Raw genomic sequence first — 24,264 nt, 5'->3', positions numbered from 1 at the left:
ACTAAATTCGACTAGCTTACTGCTTACATGAGAAGCGAGTGAGTATGGTCAGGTTTTGGACCCCACTCGCCTTCTTACCTGGCTACAGCTCTTTACAGCTTTTTTTCCCAAAAGATTTTCCCACTATTCCACGAGAGTGTGTCCACCTCCGACCGACGCGCTTGTGATACGAAATCTCTAGGGTTTCTACGACTGCCCAGTGTACTGTAGATTGTACACTATATAAAACCCACTCTTCGACTCCTCATTCCCCCACATCCGCCACTCTCTCGCTCTCTGCTGGGCCCCTGATATTTGCGCCACCATTTTAGTGGTGCTATAAAGTAATCTGTGATTCTTCTGGGGGAAGCAAGATCCCGTAATTCTCTCCCCATTCGCTTCCCGCCATATATAATTTTCGTCTTTGGTATTCCCTTTCTTGAAGAAGTAACAGGTTCTTTGCTATGGCGAAACAGTTGGATGATGGGGAGTTCTGGCTGCCGTCGGGGTTCCTGACTGGCGATGAACTGCTCACTGATTTCAGAGCTGACCGCTTCAGAACGAAACCGGGTCATGATTTTTCACATGGGTTCCGGTGTTCTTCCGGATTTAGCTCGGATCTGAGTTCGCCTGTTGAGTCATTCACGGGTTCATCGGAAACCGAGAGCGACGAAGATGATTTCATTGCCTTTCTTACTCGGAAGATAGCTTATTCTACTCTAAAAGACTCCAATATCTTGTCTGAGTACTTGGAACAGGTAAAGCTTGATTCTTTCTATTTTACTCTTCATTATTGAAGAAATCTGGAGTTATTTGGTTTCATTTCTTTTCAGGGATTGAAGTTATCTGGTTCACCGCAGTCAACTCTTTGCGGGTATAAACCTAGTTCCTGTCGAGGAAGTCCCGAGTGCATTTCTCAATTCCCTTCGCCGACGGAAGTTAAAATCAATGCCTTGTGGGATTTGCTGTACGCTGCTGCCGGGGAGGTTGCGAGGATGCGGGCGAGTCAAGAGACGAAAGCGTTTTATTCAACCAAACACAGCCCTTTTTCTGTTCCCCAGACGAACCCTAGCATCATGTCTGGAGTTTGCTCGAATCATAAAACACATGTCCAAATCTCCCCGCAGCATATGCAGGCAGCCAATGTTCGTAAAACTCTGTTTTAACTCCACATCCTTGTTTCCCATTTTAGATCTCTAATTTTTTTTTTAACTGAGATGTCGTTGTTCAGTTTCAGAAGATGAATGGGATTTTGGGACAAGAGAAACTAGGAAACCAGTTTCAGAATGGAAGGAATGTATGGGAAAGAAGAAACGGGCTATCCGCCGCTGCTTGGCCTACTTTACAACAGTCTCACCAGCAACCGCCGCTTGTACCACGTTCAGGGATGAGGTCTGTTTATCTTGGGGAAAACGGAGCCGAGAAGGAAAGAACCGGAACTGGAGTCTTTTTGCCCCGAAGATATGAAACCACCACCCCCCTTGAAACTCGCAAGAAACCAGGTTGCTTGCTGCTTGCACAAATGTATTCATATGCGTGATTAGTTGGTTTCTATTATCCGTTCGTTTGTGCTGATTAAAGTCTTTCGAATGTTTGTGAATTTACAGCAGAGAGAGTGTTCCATGCCCTGAATTTGAATCTTGAATCTATGGAAATTCCGGCGCAAGCCCATTTCAGAAGCATTTCAGATATCAAGCCTCAATATGGTAAAATTTGAGCAGTAATTGGCCATTTCATTTAACCTGAGTGGAATGTGAATATTTGAATGAGTTCTTATTTCTCGTAGATGCCACTTTGAAACCTGTTTCTCGCATCAGAATGGCTCAACAGAAAGATTTTGGCGCACGGTCAGTGATGAATCAAGAACTCTGGCTTCCTCAGGAATGGACTTACTAACAAACTCAATATGGTCGTGCTGAATGGTGGGAAAATGTCGAGGAATTCTTTTGGTTCATGTAGGATTTAAGTTTTTTGGTGGCAAGTGGTTAGGGGATGGTATGTTAGAATTAACCAGCAATTAAGTAGGTTATAATAATAATAGTAATAATTAAGATTATATTCAGAAAGAATAAATCTTCCATGAAAATCTTCAATTTGAAAGTGGGAGGCCCTACTCGCTCTGTTTGGCTGGAGTTCCAAGAAAGTGGTTGATCACAGTTCCTCTTCCCAGTTGGAAATTTTCGAAGGCTTATATATTATTTTATTATATAATAATATTATATAGGGAAAAATAGGGTTTTATATATATATATATATATATATATATTTATATATAATATTTTAAGCTTGTTAAGATGGTAGTATCATAGTAGCATTCCCGCCCAGTAGGTGGGTTTAACCAGGGAGTTGGGTTCTCTTTTTGGTTGATGCTCCAACCTGTTCGTTTTTAATTTGTATGCAGTTGTGTGAACTACATTTGGTTTGTAATGAATATCTATCTTATTATCAATAAAGAGAAGGTTCGGTGCTGGTTTCCAGTTTTTAATGCTTTCTTCAAGTACACATTTATTGGTATTTAATTGACTAATTTGCGGATAATTGTGTTTAAATAGTGGATTACATAGGGAACAGCAAAAGCACTTGCTCTGCACATTCTGCTGGTGCTGTCTTTTGACCATCGTGTCTCCTTTATTTCCTTTATTTGTTCGTTTCGGCAAATCTTTTGGGGGCCTGCTTCGTTCGGTCGCCTTCCGTTATACTCCAGTTGGGTAAATCTATTGTGTATCTGGTCTAAAGAAAGGTAATGGATTTCAATTTTCTAAAAAATGAATTCATCTAAAATCTATTGTCAAATGTCTCGATTATTGGGTGAACTTGAAATCTATTTTAATTAACCTGAAACGTTATATAAACATGCAACAAGTGAGTTTGAATTTTATGGATTTTATGATATTATTTTTCGGAAAATACAAAAATGTATTAAATTACATTTGAAATATATGAATTTGAAATAAAACTTATCCAAATGGAATACAAGGACATTGTGTATCGATTAATGTAATTAAAGTTATCTATTTTAGGAACTTTTAAACCGGCTGACTGGTAGAGTAGAATGGCTATGTAAATGTAACATATGCAATTGCTTCAAGTGAAAGGATTTCAAGCGATTGGGTTTCATGACCTGTCAATAGGTGGAAAAAATAGTGGCTTTGCTTATTTTTTATTATTCCCTATCAAATTTCAAAGACTATTGCCCCACACGTCATTTATTTTTTTTAAAAAAGCTCCTCGCTATAGTGAATTTACCTGGCACCTCACGCCTTTTGTGCTCCAAGATATTATCTTTAAATGACTCGAGTAAAAACTTTATTGATTTTTCATGAAATGGTTGCTAGATTTGATATTTTTAGTTGAATTAGTGTATTTAGAGCGCTTTAATTATATGTTTGAGAACAAAAATGTATTTAAAGGCGAATATTTATCATTATATTATATGTAGGATGAAGTATTTTATTTTATAGTGCAAATGAATTTTATTTAAAGAGATTGCCTTAGTCTGCAAGGTTTGATAGGGTTGGAGGGTGTAGGGCATGATGAAAGCCCGTGCCATGTTGCTTTGCTTCACCTGAACGTAACATCTCGCCATTGTCATTACACGATTCAATCAAGTACACGATTCAATCAAGTACGCGGATTATCAAAGACGGATTCTTTGAAGGTTCGTTCAAGTGTCGATTGTTTTCTTGTTATTATTTGTTGCTAAGCTTGTCACAGTATAGTGGTGAATATCACGCAATACTTGATTCAATAGGTCGGGACAACTCAACACAAATTCCTTTTAACATTATTGTATTAAAAGCGCGGTTCGATTAAGCGTGTTTGCTTTTCGTTCGTACGAGGATTCATATCATGTAATGTATGCATTCATCTTAATTATGTTTTAATTCCCTAATTTCTATGTACATGTTATTATAACTGTCTCGACGATCAAAATTTTGTTTAGTTTACGTGTAAAACTATTCGTCGATTGCACGGCCAAGCTAGGCAAGTGGGATTCTTAAAAATCGTTTGCCTTCCTTCGAGTTTGTGTTTCAACTAGAATTATGCAGACGGTAGATTAGAAACTTCTGGTCAAATTTGGGAGAGTGGAGGCTAAACTCAATGATGGGGGATTGATCAAGGACGAAATTTTAAATTTAAATCTTTTTATTATAGAGGAGGTGGTTTTACGATTTTGAACCCGGTGATGATGGAGGAAGAATGGGGATTGTGTGCTGTCCATGTTCCATGATTTGGACAAACCATGTTTCCTTTCATCCGTAAAAATAGATATCGTGCCGTCCATTAAATCCTTTTAAATTAAACATATAAGCCGCTTTATTTTCTCCAGACAAGAACTTTATTTTCTCCAGACAAGAAATTTGACATGGTATGCATATGTTATCTGGCCTGTAACTTTCTAATCACACATCAAAACCAATATAATTAAGTTTCGCCTCAATCAATAGGGCCTGGCCAGTTCTTTTTCAGCGAACCGACCCCCAAAAACTACGTATATATCCAACTGCATGGCCCAATAGAGAGGAGTTTGATGATAGATACATAAAACTCTAGTACTCTGTTCCAATTCAAAAACGTGTACTTCTCGTTTCGACCCCAAGTCTCGTTTAGTTCACGATGAGCTGAGATGATAAATTGAAATATACAAATATAATAATTAAATTATATTAGAGTATATAATTCGATCCAAACGACATGTGAGCCGCATAACATACTGATTTAATTGTATTGCATAGATTTGGTGAAAAACTCGTACGAGTATTTCACTGATAGGCAACTGGAATTAATCGAAAACTTCAAAGTTGTACCTCTATACAACTGCAAAGGGTTTTCAAACAATGAAGAGTACCAGTAAAAGAACCTTGTTAATTAAGATCTTTGGCGCATAAATTCCACCAATTTGGAACGATTCTTGGAAGATGGAATACATCTTAATCCACAGAAGATTTGGTAATACATTTAATAGAGCATTAAATGTAAGTTTGATAATTTCGAACACAATTACTATATTCGAAAAAGATGCGGCTACACTTTTAGAAGTCAATGAGTCGGATAAATTAATTATTTTGAAATAATTTGTCTGACAGTTAAAGGAAGACTATAAAAATCGCAGCATTTAGTACATTGAAAACCACAAAGGTGAATGAGATGTTATGCTAGAGTTATTATCCCTGCCGCAAAGGATAGCACGAACTCAAACTGTTACGAAATCAAATCGTCCGAACAAAACGATCGAGTATCTAGTCAAATCTTTAACTTTCTTGAACTTCCATGAGTTAAGATCGATGAGTTTGCTTCTTTCTGTCGGCAAATTCATCCATCCGATCAAAATAAGTTGTCACATATTTTAAATGAGAGTCAAAATGGCTGAAATTTTTTGAAGCGAAAATGTGTTCAGACGAGGTATTGCGTATATAAATAGATGCATTCCTTCATAATTCAAGTATCTCTTCTTTAAGTTTTCTCTCATCTTATAGCATTTGAGTGCTTAGTTCTATAATATTTGTGATGTGTTTTGTTCTCCTGTATCAAGAGAGTGTGCGTTCTCTTTGGAAACACAATGAGTGGGTTGTACACCATAAAATATTATAGTAAAAATATTTTTATCTTGACCGTGGTTTTTTCCCTAATAATTTTTAGGGGTTTTCCACGTAAATCCCGGTGTCCATTTTATTCTTTATTTTCATATTTATTATCTCATATTACCACACATTGGATCAACATTTTCGTTACATATTTTATCAAGAATGTACAGAGGTATTACAAGTGTAGAGTTTCAGAAATTAATCTTGAAGGATCTATTTGCCTCTCTAGACTGATTTTCTATTGAACTTGTTCCGAGTAAATTTGATTCCAAAATAGCTTGTTATTTCAAAGTAAAATAGTGAAGTGGAGTCATACTAATTGCTTGTAGACGAATACATGAGAAATGTTTAAAAATAAAGAAACAAAAGGACAATGATCAGATACCATGCAAGCATGGACCCACGAATCTCAATCGCATTTTGAGTCCAAATTACGCGTGAAATATACAATGACACTTAGAATTGTATATAATCAATAAAAGTGACATAATTAAGCATTCGAAGCCACTCGCTTCGTGCAGTTGAAGTGATAAATTATGAATTGAAGTGTGGTCCAAAGGAGTCCCTCCCCACCCATATATCCAAGTGTTCCAACAAGTCTTAGTCTTGTTTATTTGATTAACGTAACGAATATTGCGTTCAACCAAAGTTATTTTATCAGTAAATTTATTTTACCGATGAAAAATTTGAATGATAAGCCAGTTAAAATTGAGTCATGATAATATATGTATATATGTATATACATGGGATGTCAGAGTGATTGGAGGGTCTGTATCTTCATTTTTCCCGAAAGTTTAGGTTTCATCTCTCGAAGTAAATTAAATTCCCCAACACATTAGATTTTGCCACTTTCTCCCAAAATATTGGATCCAGCGTGGATGTTGTTGGAAATGATTCAAGCAAAATTCAGGTCGGACAAGGTGTCAAAATCTGCATACTTCTGTCATGTCAAGTTAGAAGAAATACACTACATCTTGAAACTTAATTTTAAATTTAATTTTGAAAAAAACATATTTATTTTTAACAAAAAAAATTAAAATATAACTTTGAATGAAATTATATGCATGTAAAATGAAAAGTATTAATAAATATTTGAGTAGGTCTCTTCTGAGACGGTCTCACAAATCTTTATCTGTGAGACGGGTCAACCATATCGATATTCATGATAAAAAAATAATACTCTTAACATAAAAAATATTATTTTTTCATGAATGACCCAAATAAAATATCATCTCGGACGTTCTTTGTCTGAATATTTTCAAAGTAGTCGTGGCAACCCCGACCCTTCTGGAAGGAAAGTAGCCAGGTACATCATTAATGGTGAATTGCCTGATGGCTTAACTAAGGCAACCCATCTGGCAATTCGGGCTTTGGGAAAGCAGAATGTCATGTTTCTTTTTTCTTTTTCTTTTCTTTTTACAAAAAATTACATTATTCCAATTAAAATCGATATATATATAATATATATATATATATATATATATATATATATATATATATATATATATATATATATATAAAGCAGAATGTCATGTTTCTTTTTTCCTTTCTTTTCGTTTTAGATATTTTAGAAATAGACGAATGTGATATCAGTTACATAAATTAATAAATTAACTAATTTATCGTTATCAGTTTTTACTATAATTTTTAATTAAAAAAGAAAGGGTTTAGATATATAAATAAATGTAATATTAGTGTTTGGATTAAACTTTTATCTGGAGTAGAAAGGTATACAAATTGGTTCTGACGACTGAGGCCAATAATGAAAGTCTAAGTCGAGAATATGAAAAATTACGTATCAAAATCAAACATTTCAAATTTATTTCTCAGTTAAACATATAACGTAAAACCATCTGTTTCATAAAAAAAATTGTGATTTTGTTTGGACAAGTATTTATAAAATATTTAAAAATTGTTTTAAAAATAAACATATGTTTGAACAACTATTTTATGATAATATTTTTACCGTTAAAATGTTTAAAAAGTTCTAAAACATCAAAAAACACATTTCAACTGTTATTCAAAAAAAATACGCGGAGGACATATTTTAAGTTTTTTTTTTTTTTCAATTATAAAACACTAAAAACGTTTTTAAAATAATTGTCCAAACAGAATACATGTATTGAAACAAACGATTCTCTAAAGATCAGTATATTATAGATTAAATATAAATAACATGAAGCTAAAGTTTTCTTTATGAAAATTGAATTCGAAGTTATGGATAATTTTATTATCTAAAATTCCAAAATCATCCACAGCATTGCATTTGAATTGAAATATCAGTACAATGAATCAAAGGGTAAATTAAACTTAACATTTGAGAATTTAAAATTCATTAAAAAGTACATTTATCCAAATAAACTCAATTTTTTTTTAAAAAAATTCTCGACCTTAAAATCTCCAATCCAAATATTTGACAATTGGTGCCATACTATTCCAAATGTCGGTTAAGGGTATCATTAATTAGGAAATATTGGGATTAAAGAAGATTAGTTAAAATAGTGGGCACGTGGACGTAGATGGTGGAACATTATTAAAAGTTAATGTTGTTTGTCTCGTGATTGACTGACCCCTTTAATCTTTACCTAATGACAACGTGACAGAGCATATTCACAAACTTGCATGAGGCATACCATTTCCATTTGATCCATTCCCATTTCAATTTTCAATTGCCATACCACAAAATAGTCTTAGCAAGAAAACTTAACGTACTCGATTTGATTTTTTTAGAGAAAACGACAAAAAAATTAGGTATACAACTGGAGAAGTATTACTTAGTATTTATTATAAATACGAGTACGATTGATTCATTTTACAAATAAAGATCAATTTGACCGTTTGACAAGAGAAATATTACATTTGTTATAGTGATGGTAAATACAACCTTTCAGTTATTATGGGTAAAAACCATTTCTCTTGATATAATAATGTAGAGTTAATTTATTCGACTTTAACATCTCATTAAAGTGCTATACTTAATAGGCCGGATTTACTGGATCCCCCCCCTGGCATACTTGCTTACAATCCTCGGCCAAATGGCGTTCAGATCCATGCTTGTTCAAATATTATGTCACAAATATTATAATATTTGTTTTGGAATTATTTTAATTTGGAAAGTGTTATATTAATTATAAATATATTTTACATGGCAAAGTATTTTTAAATTTGGAAACGTCAATTTGATGATACCGAAGCAATCGATCGAGTAAGAAATGTGTATTTTATATATTATTGACAGAATGTGTAAGTCTACGCACTGTTTATGTCTATATGTTATTGATATTATTGTTTTGAAAAATAATATAAAGTAATTATTATTTGGTATATGGCAAAAACTTGTGTGAGACGGTCTCATATGTCGTATTTTGTGAGACGGATCTCTTATTTAGGTCATTCATGAAAAAATATTACTTTTTATGCTAATAATATTATTTTTTATTGTGAATATCAGTAGGGTTGATCCGTCTCATATATAAAGATTCGTAAGACCGTCTCGGTATATTGTTAGGTTTTTCATATTAAAAACATAATTCGTTATAAACGTGAGCTTAGAAGGCTTTTCATAACAATTTATGTTAGTAAATCATCGACGAATTACTTAAAAAACTAATATTTCCTGTTTCCCAACTACAATATATATAAATTTAAAACAGATTAAATTTCTGAAAAAATATGTATTTAGATCAAGGAAAAAGAGAATTCCTCCTAACTTAGTTTAATAAAAACACATAAAAAAATTATTTTTTATTAAAAACATTTATGTACTACATATATACTGCATGTGACAAGATTTATTAGTTTAAATCCCTATTAAATTTTTTCTCCCAATTTTTATTTTATTTATATATAAATTTTCACCTTTCCACCTCCCTCCCTTGTTATTTTGACTATCCGTGTTCAACTCGCGTTTAATTCATTTCAAAAAAAAAACTCGCGTTTAATTTTTTATTCAGACAATGGGAGACGAATCAAAACAAAATCAGTACAAATTTAGTGAGTGTGAGAGAGAAGCAGAAGCACAATAAAATATATATTATGAACGAAAAAATAGAGGAAAAAAAAACGAACAACTCTGTATCCCAGTTTGACGAGAGAGAAAAGGGTCTTCTGTTGTGATTTTGATTTCAAACATTCGAAATTTCTTTTCGCATATATCGGCCGTTATATTCAAAGATCCTGGATTTGGCAGCTGGGTTTTGTGTGTTTCTTATATTGGAGCGGAATTTTCGGTTTTCTCGGTGGATTCTTGATCGAATATTGAAAGAAATTGAATTTTTGTGAGGGATGAAGGATGCTGATTTCCAGAAGAGTCTTTCTCTGACGTAGTATGGCATTGTTGTCGTCTGAAACTCACAGAGAAGATGTCGTTTTATTACATAGGTCGCGAGGCTTCAAAGGTCGGGCCTTTTTTCCTTGCGCTTTTAGTTAATATATATGCTCTTTCTGTTTCAGTTGAATGATTTCCGATTTCCTTTTTTCTCCTTTCTTACTTTAATTTTCATGCTAGTTTTAGCGACTCTTCTTATTGATTTGTGTTTTTGTCTTTCTGATGTGAAGTTATGGAAGAGAATTTGTGCCGAAACAACAACAGAAATCAAGCTTCTTGCAGAAAATTGGAAGTACATTTTAGGGGGCCTCATCTGCCAGGTTTGTGCTTCTTTAAATTTCGACGGATCAGTCTCTGCTTGATTCTGGTGTTGGGTATTCGCTGGTGAGATAAAATCAGAGCCATATTCCGAGAAAGACACCGATTTTAATGGACAACATGTATTATAAAAACCTGAGAACTTGATGTTTAATCCTTTCTGATTTTTAGCTATTCTCGAATTAATCAACAACTATGTGTAGATGATATAAATTTTTATTATGATATCTGTGGCTACAACTTTTGGGTGGTCAATGGTCAATGCATACAAGCTTACTTCTGTAGGCTTTTTGATAGAAGTCAACAAAAGCATGAAATAGCCTTGTTTTGAAGATGGAATCGATGAAACAAACGTGTTTAAAAAATGGATGCCAAAGAAGAAACTATGTTTCAAATTGCTTTTTACTTCTAATGGCTACCTTTTAATTAAACTTTTTTGGGTTATTTAGAGTCATACTCGGATAAACTGATTAGTAGGAGAAATGAATATCAGATACTTGTGTTGAAATGGCGAATTTGTAAATTTACTGGGAGACTAGGTATAAGACAAACCTGCCACTTATAGTAAGTCTTTTCTCTAGAACTATTACGAGTTTCTTGTTATTCATCCAATATTTTGGCCAATGGATCAAGTTTTTTGGGGATTTTGTTTTTATAAGCGTGATATTTACAAGATATTTGTCATTCTTTGGTCATTAAATTGGTCTTTTCGGAAAGATGGTTGCTTCTCTCTAGCATCTTTAATTGTCATTAGGTTTTCCTTGGATGGAAATTGGCTATGTGCTCTCCTGTTTGTAATTTATGATCTTTGTCTTTGTTGACTTTTACCAGTACATCCATGGGCTGGCAGCTCGAGGAGTCCATTACTTTCATCGACCAGGACCAATACTTCAGGATGTTGGCTTCTATCTTCTTCCAGTAAGCTTAAAATATTCTTCTAATGCTGTTGCTTAACACTATTGGTGCCATTTTTTAAGTTCTGGAGATTTTCACTCGTGGTTTCATTTTCCTGTACTGTAGGAGCTCGGGCAAGACAGAGCGTACATTAGTGAATTTGTATTTACATTTGTTTTTTTCTCTTTTGTGTTGGTGAGTTTGCCTTCTATGCTTCAGTCTTTTCAATATCTCTGGGAAAACTAATGCACTAAATATCCATGATGCTTCCTGCAGTGGACTTTCCATCCTTTCATTACAAAAAGCAAGAAGATCTACACTGTCTTAATATGGTGCAGGGTATTGGCATGCTTAATTGTAAGTGAAAGTTTTGACGGTCTTTTAATAAAGTCTTTGTGCACTAAGTTTGTAATTACATTGTTTTATAACAACCTATGAGTGAACCTTGTCAATTGTCAAATCTCAATGGAAAATGTATCTTTGGCTGTGGGACATTGTGGTCTATTTTATAGCATTCCCGAAGAATCAATGATAATGATTTTGTAGCTAATTCCCTATGTTGCAGGCTTCTCAAATTCTTCGAATCATAACTTTCTACTCTACACAACTACCCGGTCCAAACTATCATTGTCGGGAGGTAAAAATGGCACGAATTATTTTTTTCACAATGGATATCTTTAGCTTTCACTTTCTGCTGAAGATGTTTGCCATCGTTTCATGTTTCCTTCACAATATATAAATGGATATATTATAATTTATTGAAAATTGTTATGAATGATTTAGGGATCAAAATTTGCCACGCTGCCTCGTCCTGATAATATTTTGGAAGTTCTATTAATAGGTAACAATCGACATGATTTATTTCTGCTGTTCTGAATAGTTTTTTAAAAATCCTTTTGTTCATTGGAATAGTTATGGTTGTGCAGTTCCTAGCGGAGTGCTTTTTGGTTGTGGTGATTTGATATTTTCATCCCACATGATATTCTCCCTAGTCTTTGTTCGGACATATCATAAGTACGGTACTCGAAGGTAAATATCATAGGCTATCTCATGATATACTTTTTAATGGAACAGATACATGTATAAAATATTTGATAAGCGGTCTTTGTTTGTAACATAAGGAAAAAAGGGTCCATTATGAGAGGGAGGGATTTTATTTATTTTTAAACCCCAAAAATGCCCTCATTTAACCTCGATTCTCTAAAGTTTTTGTTTATTGGTGCGATGTTCCAGGTTTCTGAAGCAGTGTGCTTGGTTAACCGTCGTAATCCAGAGCTTGTTGATTATTGCAGCGCGTAAACATTATACAGTCGATATCGTTGTTGCATGGTAAATATATGCTTGCTTAAAGATTCCTTCTTTAAATTCAAAATGATGATGTAATAGATTTTCAACGCCTGAATTTGTTCCAGGTACACTGTTAATCTAGTCGTGTTCTTTATCGACAAAAAAATGCCAGGTTGGTGTTTCTTTTTCTTCAAAGCACATATCTGTTTTATAATTTATTTATCTTATCAGAACCCCATTTTTGCTAAATCTTGATCCTTAACTTGAAAATTGTTTCCGCAGAACTTCCGGATCGTTCTGGAGCCGCAGGGCTCTTGCTCCCGTTGAGCAAGGATAGCAAGACTAAGGAAGAGATCAATCACAAACTCTTGAATGGAAGTACTGGAGATTCTGTTGACTGGGTACAAAAATTATATTTTACCTTTCTTTTACCTGCTTGACGAATTTGATTCGTAATAACGAGTTGCATTTAAAATTGCTCATTTTCTCCTCAGAGGTCAAGAACTCAAATTAATGGCAAGATTATTGAAGAAAGAAATATTGTACATGTTGAGGCAATTATCAATGGTTTATGATGAAGAAACTAAACACGTGTGCTGTTGCTGAAACTAATACATTGTTGTTGGTCATTTGACTTCCTGATTCTCCGCACAATCGGTATACATCAATTGTATTCAATATCATGCAAGTCGGGTGATTACTTTCAAAAATTTTTTGTATGTCATAAAAATATTCCATAGTGTATCTTGGAATTCCATATTTTCTTATTCTTATTCCTTGAATCATTATTTATCTTCATCCTTAATCTATTTTCCATTCTTATAAATATCTTGGAATCTTTAAATGGTACCAAGAAAACAATCTTATCTCTTCTGGTAGATCATATAAGGCGATATGGATTTAGAAATTCAATGTATTTGGTTGTGGTGGAAGGAAACATTCAGTTTTCTATTAGATATAATTTGACATTAATTTTTCTTTTTATGTTGGATAAATGCCCATACACCGAGCTCTTTTGGTCAGCCCTGCGTAAAGGTACAAGTCGAGCTAAGCCGGTTCGTGAGCTTATTGAGTTAGCTCGATACAAACTCTATTGAGTTTGAGCTATTACAAGTTCGAACTGCTGGAATTTCTTAAGCTCGTTTACAAGGCAGGCTCATGAGCAAACGTTCCTTTTGGTCTGCTCTAAGAACTGTCAGCCACTACAAAGTAATGAGCTTTTCTCAGTCCATTTTCGTTTATCCTACTTTCCCAGTTATAACGATCGCCATACCTGTATGTTTGGATAGTTTTTTGGTGGTGAAATGGATATATCTGTGGGGAAACACATGCTTGCCCTAAATCTTGACAGGGGAGAAAATTTTCCTTGCTACTCAAGAACCTTTCAATATTGGAAACATGTCCTTATCTTATATCCAATTGAATCTTGAATCACATGTCTTGCAGAGGCTGACCCCCACTATATCTACCCTTGAAAGGATACATTTCTTGATTTAGAGATGAAGAAAAATTGGCCCAATTCCATGTGCTAGTAGGATCCCATCTGTTGAATTTTTCCTCTCTTTCGAAAATTTCTAGGACCATGTCCAAACTTGGAATATACTACACTCTGTTGTGTTTGGGTCCCCATGAATTTCCCTTTTATGTTACGCGAAGTCTAATAGGTCGAGCTGAAGTTGATTTGGGTCCAAATTCATACGAGTCTTAGATTGGTCCATTTTGATTGTAAAATAAAATGAGCCCATGTTAATGCACGACAATCTCTCCTATACTTAATTTGGATTTAATCAATCCAAAGAGTGTCGTGCCTTTTCTCTTTGAGAAATTCTTTATAAAATTTATTTCCAAAGGGAAACAACATATGATCGAAATTACAACTTTTTCGAACATGTTCCTTTTAAGCATTTATATAATGGTTAAAGGAACTGATTTGTACGTGATGAGTGTTGGATTCACACTGACATGTAAGCCATTAATTGAAATATTAAGAATTCATATTAAATCATCAAGATGTTTAAATTATCCGTTGTCGAAAGAAACCATTTATGTATATATATTGTGTCAAATTCTCATGTTATATGTATAAAATTTTGGGCAATTACCATTTAGCCTTGTGTGAAAACGCAAAAAACTCATATTATATGGCAAAAATTTGTGTGAGACGGTCTCACGTGTCGTATTTTTTAAAAAAGATCTCTTATTTAGGTCAATGAGAAAATATTACTTTTTATTGTGAATATCGGTATGATTGACCCGTCTCACAGATAAAGATTCATGAGACCGTCTCACAAGAGACATACTAATGATATGTTATAAGAATTAATGAATTTTTAAAACAATGAAATTTCTTGTGGTAAGATCTTTTCTTCTGGAAATGTTAAAATAATTATTTTAAGAATATTAACCCAGGTGCTGTCAATATCGATGATCTACAAGAAAAATGAGAAATGAAGGAAATTTTCTTCGAATAATCCAAAATCATAGTCAAGTCGAAATCCAAATCCAATTTCTTTTCGATTAATGTAAATTATCCGTAAGTTTAAAAATAAAATAAAATAAAATAAAATTGTTGGAGTAGACTCTTGACTCGTTCATGATACAAGAATCGTCTTTTTAAATTTGGAATTGAGACCGAGTCCAAATTCTAACAATTTGAACCGCGTTTTTAGTCTTTAGTAGATTCCAACAAAATAAGTCATTTCCCTGTGGATGTGGTATACACAGTGCTCTAAAAGGTATTGGTATACCACATTGGGTAATCGTCCACCACCTCGATTTTTAGAAAGTTGATATAACTAGGGCTGTTAAAAAAAATCGAACACCTAGACTATCTATTCATCGTCTAAGCGATCGTCGAATTTAAATTTATAAATTTTTTTATTTTACTTTTTAAGAAAAAGATTGTTCGAAATATTTTTCAATCAATTTATATCAGATAAAGATGAAGAATTTTTCATTGATTTTGAGTTTCAATCCGATATTGAAGAATTATCGGAGAAATATAAAATTTAAATTAGAAAAATTAAATATTTAGATAAAAAAAGAAAAATGGTGTAAATACTACCTAAGAGGTGGTGCGCTACCCGTGTACGGTTTTTTAAACATTGGATATACACATGTTGATTGCAATTTCACCAAATTATTCAATCACCCATATTTATCGAGTATTATATTCTTAGACGATATTCTTTATTAGGGCTAACACATCATGATCACCTGTGGTTTGCATTTAGAGTACTTTTTATGTAAAACAAGTATATATTTAAGTAGTTTTCTCTATTTTTGATTTAGTTGAGTGTAACGGTTTTATTATAGCTTTAGTTTTTTGATAAATTTTATTTTATTCTTGTTTTGTATTTCTAATATTTGTTTTTTTGTTGTTTTTATTAAGATAAACTTTTTTGGTTTGACAAGGACAATGATATTAAAATTTTAATTACATATTTTTTAGGAAAGGGACCAAAAACGGTAATCGAAACGTAATTACATAACTAAAAATGTCACGCATCAAAATATTCCACACTAAAAATTGACATTTTTCTTTACAAAAATCAAGTTTTCAAACCTATCAGAGTGTTTCAATTTTGAATATTTTATTTTCAAAAATTACATTGTATTTTTTGAATAACTTTTAAGTGTAATTGTGCTTCGTTTTACATGTGTGTATAACAAGAGATTTGAACTGAATTTTAATCATACAAAATGACAAACTTACTAAATAAATTACGTTTGAATTGTTGCGAGATATCAAAATAGACGGCATAAAGTGAGAGGCGTACAAAAACAATTCCTCACGTATCCGTTCTATCCATGTTGATTCGAGGCTGAAACCCGTATTCTAACTAAGGGGAAGTTGGGAGAATGATGCACGAAGATGGGATCGGAGATCATGCTGAAGAAGCCGAAAAATCTAGAAAGGCAGCAGAAAGCACAAACCAGGAAAAAAAGGATTTTTTGTTTTTATTTATTTGTTAATTTTTTCAAACACAAACACATCGATATACAACTGTTCAGACAGACACAGTAATCCCATTGTTTGCATATATATATATAACGTATGCTATTCAAGCATAAAAAAGTTTAAAGCTGATTTGAGCACAGAACCTATTTAATATCTCAACAGGGGTGACCATTGAATGGGTGCACGCTGCTCAAAGTTTCCCTTCTGCTGCTGGTATTCTCGCCGCAAGCTCTCTGTTCTTCAATCCTCCGATCAGAGTTAGTTTATTCACGCCTTAATCACAGTCTTGACCAGTTTTTTGTTCGTGGGTTTGTGTAAAAATTGTCTTTTTGGCTTTATATTATGGGTTTCAGAGAACGGGGAGAAAAATCCGGTGCCACGCTTCAGAGAGTTCAGCTGGGAGGAGCTGAAAGCTGCAACAAACGGGTTTTCTCTAGAAAACATTGTTTCGGAGCCTGGAGAGAAGGCTCCTAATGTAGTTTACAAAGGCTTGCTCGAAAATAAACGCTGGATTGCTGTTAAGCGCTTTAACAAGTCTGCTTGGCCTGATTCTAGCCAATTCCTTGTCAGTTCACTGTTTTGTGTCTGAATTAAGTTCATTTTAATGCATGTAATTTGTATGCATAACAACCTTTTTCTAGTTATAAGACCAGCGTAAATGATTCCTCAATCTATTTCCAACATCCAGTCGATTTCATGTTGCTTAAACGGTCCGGAGAAAAGGGGGTGTTTGTACTCTTGCTATGTTCTAATCAAGAATCAAACTAAGATTTTCGAGTTTGAGAAATAGAATAAATAGTGTTGTCTCCTTATTTTTTTATTGGATTATTGAAGGATGAAGCTAAAGCAGTTGGAAATCTAAGAAGTGGGAGATTGGCAAATCTAATTGGATGTTGCATCGAAGGTGAGGAGAGAATGCTGGTGGCTGAGTTCATGCTCAATGACACTCTTGCTAAGCACTTATTTCACTGTGAGTTTCCTAATCTAATTCTCGTGAGTCTCGGAATTGAAGATTTGATTATAGTTTTTTCGAGCCGTAATCTCTTTATTAAAAATGTTCCAACTTCTTGTGGATTAGTATTTTAATGTATGAGAGCGGCTGAACTGTTATAGGGGAGAACCAGCCGATGAAATGGGTAATGAGATTGAGGGTGGCCTTTTACTTGGCACAAGCTATAGAGTACTGCAGTAGCAGAGGAAGAGCGTTGTATCACGATCTAAATGCTTATAGAGTCTTGTTTGATCAGGTGAACTGTGTTTTGCTAATATCACCTCTTCGGTTTCAAGGATTTAAGTGTTGGATTGTCTTATGTTTGGCTGCGTGGTGGTGAAGGAAGGGAATCCCAGGCTATCTTGCTTTGGCCTAATGAAGAACAGTAAAGATGGCAAAAGTTACAGTACAAACTTAGCTTTCACTCCGCCCGAATACTTGAGAATCGGTAACCATGCAGACTTCAACTGACTTACTTCAACTGTCCGTATGGGCCTAAGGCACAATGACGGAAACATATAGCTTGTGGGTTTAGTTTCGAGTAAAACTGGCTGGCTCTTACTCCTACATTGAGTTATATTTTTGGTAATAAAATCTATGCAGGAAAAGTGACTCCAGAGAGTGCAGTTTTCAGCTTTGGAACCATGCTGATTGATCTTCTAAGTGGGAAGCACATACCTCCAACCCATGTATTTTTTTTGCTGATTTAGGATAAATAGAATGCAGTATGTCCTAGGTTCAACGAGTCCTGACGTTATTTTTTTACTATTATCCTCTTAAAGGCTCTGGATCTCATCCGGACAAAAAACTTTCTGATGCTCATGGATTCATGTTTGGAGGGTCACATTTCTACTCACGAAGGGACTGAGTTGGTACGGTTGGCCACCCGTTGTTTGCAGTATGAAGCACGAGAAAGGCCGAGTGCTAAGTCTCTCGTCACTTCTCTCTCGTCTCTTCAGAAAGAAACTGAGGTATGATAAAAACATGTTTACCACATTCTCCAGCAGTTGCAAATTTTCCCAAATTCGGACAGTTTTCATCACTCCGTTATATCTAGTGAAGTTTTCAAGATTTTGGTGAATTACCTAATTGTGGTAGCTTAATGATGATACCAGTAAGTTTCACCAATTGTACCAGTTGCAACGTTTACCATCCATTGTCATTTTGCTAAACAGTACAAGTGGCATATCGATCACCGCATGATCTTATAATTGCAGTAAAATTTTAAGATTCGAGTGAAGTCATTGCTATTAGCTCCGACTCTAATAAATTTATGACCATACAATTCTGGAATGGTGGATTGACATTGATGTTGTCTATTATACCGCTGAATAATTTTTATTTTTTTAAAGTGTGAAGCTTTGTATAAAGGATATTGTTTATGTTGACTCTGTCTGGCTTACACTGTACACCTAATGCAAGAATTTCAAAAGTATTTGAGCTGACAACATAAATTTTCCTGTAAATGATCAAGTGTCACAACTATGTATCAGGTTCCTTCTTACGTCTTACTCGGTGTTCGACAAGGAAACACCTTATCTACTCAACCATCGCTGTTGACTCCTATGGGTGAAGCATGCCTGAGAATGGATCTCACAGCCATACATGAAATATTGGATAAAGCTGGAGACAAAGATGACGAGGGAGTTGCAGACGAGGTCTCCACTTTCGGCCTCCCAAATCATATCACAATTTCTATTCATCAAAATCTGATATGGGTTATTTCTTTCGCAGTTATCTTTCCAAATGTGGACAATTCAAATGAAGGAGACGTTGGATGCCAAGCAGCAGGGAGATTCTGCTTTTAGAGCCAAAGATTTCACTACTGCAATTGATTGCTACACACAAGTAAGCCTATGAGACTGTTTGTCATAGGGAATAATGGATTTCATAAGAATTCGATATGATGTCATACATCCACGAGGTGACACCAAATTAAAGTAAATGGTTGGGTGGAAGAGTCTCTTAACATTATAAACGACTATGTAATCTCTTGTGCCGTGGCAATGTGTGACAGCAGTATCACCTACAGTTTGAGAAGCTGACACCAACAACAATCAATTCTGAATGATTTCCACTCAAATAAACTTAATTCAGCTTATGATAAAAACATGAATCACGATATCTATATTGGCTCGTTAGTAGCTCTTTCCAACATCATCCCTTAATGTTAATGAAGTCTAAGATGAGAGCCTAAAGCCGAACTAGTCTATTAGGTGGCGAAATATGTCAATCTTATCAGACTCCACAATTTCTTGTAGGGGTAACGTGTGATCACCTAATTTTAGGGTTGGTGAAAGTTCACAGGGGTGTTTCATAAGCTGCAACAAAGATTTTTCAGTTACACCTAAAGATAACCCTTAATTTCTACAACTGCTTCATAAAAGGCCTGAAACGATTTATTTGTATTTCTTTTGAGTAGTTCATTGATGGTGGGACGATGCTATTTCCAACTGTCTATTCACGACGCTGCTTATCTTATTTGATGTCTGAGATGCCAAATGAAGCTCTAGGAGATGCCATGCAAGCTTTGGTTCTATTTCCAGACTGGCCAACTGCACTTTACCTTCAGGCAGTTTCACTTTTCAAGCTCAAAATGGACAACGATGCCCAGGAATCACTGAACGAAGCAACATATATGGAAGCCAAAAGAAACAGAAATTAAAATCTTGTACAGTTTTCACCCTTTTCATGGATTTGGTTCTCTCACTTTTCTTGGTTCCCTTTGTCAAACACCAGATGAGTATTTGAAATTGATAGTTAATTTACATTTTCTGGGTTTCTGGACAACCCACCAACAAAAGGACAATCTTTATCCAAAGCAACGCAATGCATGGATGAGTTGCTACCAATTCAAAATTCGTCTTTAGGGCATTTTGACGAATACGAATGTAAGAGAGAAATAGAGAGCGTGTACCTGATAGCAGATGGGGGGTTGTTTTCCAAAACAGAGACGTTATTTTGAAACTAACAATTAAAAAAAAAATTATGAGATTCTGGAAAATTCAATTAACACCAAAGGTAACAACTAACTGGTCGATTCTTAAACCCTAAGCAAAAAATATCGACCCACTAATTTAATCGAGAGAAAGCGATAATATATTTCTAAACAAACTCTAAAATATTTAAAAATTACACGTAAAATATGAAAAATGTTCATTTCAGGTGGCTCTGATCTTCATCACTCCGTTCGGGCTCGCCTCCTCGACAACAATGGGAACGAGCAACTCGCATTCTCCTAGTTTGGTAAAATCCTCATCAAGATTTAGTATTATACAAGACTTATGATGGGATATTGAAGTGGAAAAGCCAAGATATGACAAAAGCAAACACCATACAAGCAAGAAGAAGATTCAAAAACCGGTGACTGTTCATGCAGCTTCTAGTTTCTGAGGCGGAAGGCGACACAGCTAAGGTAGCAGCTGTCGCTGCGGCGCTATTGTCGCTGCAGCGCTATTGTCGCCTGTTTGTTGTTGCAAAGCCTCGAGATCATTAGGCCCGACTATGTTTCGCGCTATCGAATTACAAATCTCGCAAGTCCTGACAATGAGAGTCGCTGTAAGACATCAGATCGAAGATCAAACGATAATGGTTCAAACATTTTGAAATGCAACTGGGAAACTAAAAACTATCTTCATCTTATGCTAGTTTGTTGGGTTCAGACTCATTGAGTAGATGAAGCAAGGCTTCAACTTCTCTGAGGCTTTCATGACATTTGTAGCAGAAAATTTTCAAAAATCGAATGAGTTCAAGAATTCCCATATAAGGAGAGCTCGTTATCATTTGGTCAATAAATCGACGAAACCAGTGGAATCCGAAGATTGGTAACAAAAAAATAATCAAGTAATCATGGAAAAATATTAGGCATATCAAACAGGGATCAAACCTCCAATTTAGAAAAGAAGAGAATCTGTGCAAAAAAATTTTAGCAACTACTCCAATTTTTTCTCTTTTGCTTCACTTTTTGCCCTCGTTATGTCGTTGATAATCACATTCTTCTTTATCGTTTTCACAATACTAAAGCAGCGTAGTCTGTCAGCTAAGCGTACAAAACGTAATATACCAAATTCTCACAAATTTTACTCGGAGACTGAGCAAAACAAGGCCAAATTTCATGTGTTATCTAAAACCCTCTCTCGCAGTACATCATAAATTGTCCTAGGCACCAAAAAAACGACGAAAAGGACAAAATTTGTCGGCGGCAAATTATAACCCGCAGTAAAAACGAGTAATTTGTCGATTATCGAATGCATTTAAGAAAGTTTATTTCTACAAAAACCACATTCCAATGGCGATTAAAATGTAATTTGATTTTGGATTAGAAAAAATTCAGAATTTTTCATCCCTTCCAAGAGGAAAATTGTAGAGAATCAGCAAAATTCACAAAAGTCGAGAAAGATGAGCAACAATAAACTAACAAAAACACTGAAAAAAGGATAAGTTAAAATGGTTTTAAGTCACCAACTTGTTTCCTTTGATCTTGAACCAAGTTTCGGCACAATGCTTATGAGCAGCAGCCAGATCATCCTTACAATAACACCCCAACTCGATAGCCACACCCAGACCAGGGCTTCTGCTCACCAAACTCAGATGACAAATCCTGCAATCCCTCTCAATTCTACTTATATTCACCCTGTTTTCACCGCTTTCTACATCAATGTCAACTGAACAATCAGAAGAATCCGCCATTGATGAAGCTTTCCTAGATTCCAAAGCCTCGGCTTCCAAAATCTCATCATAAGAGGTCTCACCATCACCCGTGGAGTAGGCGTCGGAGAACCAAACGCTGCCCTCTTCCTCCTCCTCCTCCTCCTCACTGGCGACGCCTCCCCTACATTCTAAGTCTACGTGGGACATTTTTACAGTAACCGTGTCGAAGGACTAGAAGTTAAGAACCTTTAAATGCATAAAATATTACACAGTAACCCTCAAGATTGGATTTTTAAAGAACCCATTAATGGAATTCAGCAAGCTAACGCCTCTGTCTCTACGCAGAACTGCTCATTAAGGCATTCAAAGGCAAATCTTTAAAGACCCCATGTGTTGAATTCATATTATTACAACATTTTGGGACGAAAAAAAAAAGTGAGGATCGAGAAAGAGGATATTGGATTAGGTCATTTAGGTGACCCTTCCACGTTTCCATCACTGTACTTTTAACTGCAGTTGATTATTGCTTATACCCCACATAAATTTCAACAAAGCGCAAGAAATTAAAATGTTTAGCATATACGTAATCTGATTTGGAAATGGCCAGATATGAGGTGGATTAGGAACCAAAGAAACAAAGATTTGACGAGGTAAAGACACAGATATATGTCCAAATGGGCAGGGTGATTTGAGAAAGTTTAAGAGCATTAACGAATAGAATAACTTTCAAAAATTACACAGATTAATATTTTTTTTCTTGTTAGAGTTGCTTTGTTATTATATTTTCTAATGGCTATTTATTAGATTTTTAATAATTAACAGAATGAAAGAGCATAGGGAAGAGAGTTTAAAGAAAGTTGTAAGTTGTCATAGTACTTCGCCTGATACCTTACAAAGTAATTTTAAAAGGAGAGCACTATAATAATTGTGTAAAAATATCAAATAATATATAATAAGTTGAGCCAAAAAAAAAAAAAATCATAATCAACAATTAGACATGGTGCCACCATTATGGTCTACCCGAGGAAAATAATATATATATATATAATTATTATGAAATTAGTAGAGTTATCGTGATCCATATACAAATAAATCTCATGATATTTATAATAATATTTTTGATATAAAAATAATATTTTTTTATAAATGACCTAAATAAGATATCAATCTTATAAAATTGAATAAACACATCATCTCACAAAATTTTTTGTGTAATGTGAAGGTGAATGTCCCCTTCAACTCCAAAGGATATACGTACTCTATATATTCAAGGACAAAAATTTGTGTGAGACGGTTTCACGGGTCGTACTTTGTGAGACAGATCTCTTATTTAGATCATCTATGAAAAAATATTACTTTTTATGTTAAGAATATTACTTTAAATTGTGAATATCAATAAGGTTGATCCGTCTCACATATAAAGATTCGGGAGAACGTCTCACAAGAGACCTAATCACATTCAAGTCCAATAAATCGAGTCTTGACTCGGATCCATATCTAATTGGGTAATTCAGTCGGTAGAATATCAACAAGTTGATTTCTGCCCAAGATGACAAAATCATTAAGTTTCATTAGATAAAAATATATAAAAATGAAGTTAAATAATTTGTATAAAAATATTTTCACAAGCAATGACACACTCCGTAATTTCACCTTCTTTTGTACCAAATATCATTTGATTCACGTTGCACGTGACAATGATTTAATTTTATGTCTCCATGTGAACTTGAAACCTTAAACTTCAAACTACTGAATAAAATAAAATAAATAATGTTAAATAGTATTTTATTGGATAGGATTCCATTCAAAAAAGGTTTCAACATTAATTTCTTTTTATCATATTAATAATATTTTAAAAACATAATAAAGTTAACATGCGATTATACTAAAGTAGCAACCATGAAACATGGGATTATGGAACATTTTCCGACCTCTTTTACACGTCAAAAGTTTTAACGAGGACTAAGAAAGAACCGATAATTATTCTTTTTCACACTTTAAGTTTAAGTTATATAATTACAATAATAATTAAAAAAAAAAACTCAAAATCTCATACCATATTTTATTAAAATGTATTAAAAATCTAGAGATAAATACTAGATATATCTAATTTGATTGGCTAAGTCTAGTTGGGTAGTTGGCCAAACAAATCCACCACCACAATCAAGCATTCAAGCCCCGTTCCCAAAAATGTGGGTTTGGTATATAGTATTTGACTAAAATGGCTACAACTAGGCTCGAATGATCTACTACTTCTGAAAGCCTAGTAACC

General features: G+C 34.3%; 4 protein-coding genes across 5 annotated transcripts; 3 read left to right on the top strand and 1 right to left on the bottom strand.

The window, feature by feature from the left end:
• Positions 1–241: 241 nt before the first annotated feature.
• Positions 242–2,464, top strand: LOC142525994 (uncharacterized). 2 transcript variants are annotated; one of them, XM_075630273.1, is made up of 5 exons: positions 242–737; positions 813–1,124; positions 1,211–1,481; positions 1,590–1,685; positions 1,766–2,464. In XM_075630273.1, the coding sequence occupies exons 1-5, from the start codon at positions 444–446 to the stop codon at positions 1,873–1,875; spliced, it is 1,083 nt and encodes a 360-aa protein (XP_075486388.1). In that variant the 5' UTR covers positions 242–443; the 3' UTR covers positions 1,876–2,464. The 2 variants fall into 2 exon arrangements, with proteins under 2 accessions (XP_075486388.1, XP_075486384.1); XM_075630269.1 differs by having other exon boundaries at positions 245–737; positions 1,587–1,685.
• Positions 2,465–9,518: 7,054 nt separating this feature from the next.
• Positions 9,519–13,195, top strand: LOC142525976 (phosphatidylinositol:ceramide inositolphosphotransferase 2-like). The gene is made up of 12 exons (XM_075630258.1): positions 9,519–9,961; positions 10,122–10,211; positions 11,041–11,127; positions 11,230–11,298; positions 11,380–11,460; positions 11,669–11,740; positions 11,887–11,944; positions 12,030–12,132; positions 12,337–12,432; positions 12,516–12,562; positions 12,673–12,791; positions 12,885–13,195. Exons 1-12 carry the CDS (start codon positions 9,926–9,928, stop codon positions 12,963–12,965), a joined length of 939 nt encoding a protein of 312 aa, XP_075486373.1. The 5' UTR covers positions 9,519–9,925; the 3' UTR covers positions 12,966–13,195.
• Positions 13,196–16,151: 2,956 nt separating this feature from the next.
• Positions 16,152–20,110, top strand: LOC142525967 (serine/threonine-protein kinase BSK5-like). The gene is made up of 10 exons (XM_075630249.1): positions 16,152–16,608; positions 16,705–16,916; positions 17,186–17,321; positions 17,465–17,598; positions 17,685–17,790; positions 17,946–18,031; positions 18,125–18,313; positions 18,836–19,000; positions 19,077–19,190; positions 19,765–20,110. Exons 1-10 carry the CDS (start codon positions 16,527–16,529, stop codon positions 20,005–20,007), a joined length of 1,467 nt encoding a protein of 488 aa, XP_075486364.1. The 5' UTR covers positions 16,152–16,526; the 3' UTR covers positions 20,008–20,110.
• A 137-nt stretch (positions 20,111–20,247) lies between these two features.
• Positions 20,248–22,635, bottom strand: LOC142525984 (uncharacterized). Its single transcript, XM_075630265.1, has 2 exons — positions 21,808–22,635; positions 20,248–20,882 (listed from the first exon to the last, which is right to left on the bottom strand). Exons 1-2 carry the CDS (start codon positions 22,197–22,199, stop codon positions 20,753–20,755), a joined length of 522 nt encoding a protein of 173 aa, XP_075486380.1. The 5' UTR covers positions 22,200–22,635; the 3' UTR covers positions 20,248–20,752.
• Positions 22,636–24,264: the final 1,629 nt, after the last annotated feature.

Source organism: Primulina tabacum, chromosome 2 (genome assembly GCF_025594145.1).
Source record: "Primulina tabacum isolate GXHZ01 chromosome 2, ASM2559414v2, whole genome shotgun sequence".
NCBI lineage: Eukaryota > Viridiplantae > Streptophyta > Magnoliopsida > Lamiales > Gesneriaceae > Primulina > Primulina tabacum.
This window is presented reverse-complemented; position numbering and strand designations above follow the sequence as displayed.

Coding starts and splice junctions, on each gene's coding strand:
- LOC142525984 (XM_075630265.1), bottom strand. CDS start 22,199: ATGTCCCACGTAGACTTAGAATGTAGGGGAGGCGTCGCCAGTGAGGAG. Junction 20,883..21,807: donor TTCAAGATCAAAGGAAACAA/GTTGGTGACTTA, acceptor TCTCATTGTCAG/GACTTGCGAGATTTGTAATT.
- LOC142525967 (XM_075630249.1), top strand. CDS start 16,527: ATGGGTGCACGCTGCTCAAAGTTTCCCTTCTGCTGCTGGTATTCTCGC. Junction 17,599..17,684: donor ATAGAGTCTTGTTTGATCAG/GTGAACTGTGTT, acceptor GTGGTGGTGAAG/GAAGGGAATCCCAGGCTATC. Junction 18,314..18,835: donor CTCTTCAGAAAGAAACTGAG/GTATGATAAAAA, acceptor ACTATGTATCAG/GTTCCTTCTTACGTCTTACT.
- LOC142525976 (XM_075630258.1), top strand. CDS start 9,926: ATGTCGTTTTATTACATAGGTCGCGAGGCTTCAAAG. Junction 11,461..11,668: donor GGGTATTGGCATGCTTAATT/GTAAGTGAAAGT, acceptor CCTATGTTGCAG/GCTTCTCAAATTCTTCGAAT. Junction 11,741..11,886: donor CAAACTATCATTGTCGGGAG/GTAAAAATGGCA, acceptor TGAATGATTTAG/GGATCAAAATTTGCCACGCT.
- LOC142525994 (XM_075630269.1), top strand. CDS start 444: ATGGCGAAACAGTTGGATGATGGGGAGTTCTGGCTGCCGTCGGGGTTC. Junction 738..812: donor TGTCTGAGTACTTGGAACAG/GTAAAGCTTGAT, acceptor ATTTCTTTTCAG/GGATTGAAGTTATCTGGTTC. Junction 1,125..1,210: donor AGCATATGCAGGCAGCCAAT/GTTCGTAAAACT, acceptor GTCGTTGTTCAG/TTTCAGAAGATGAATGGGAT.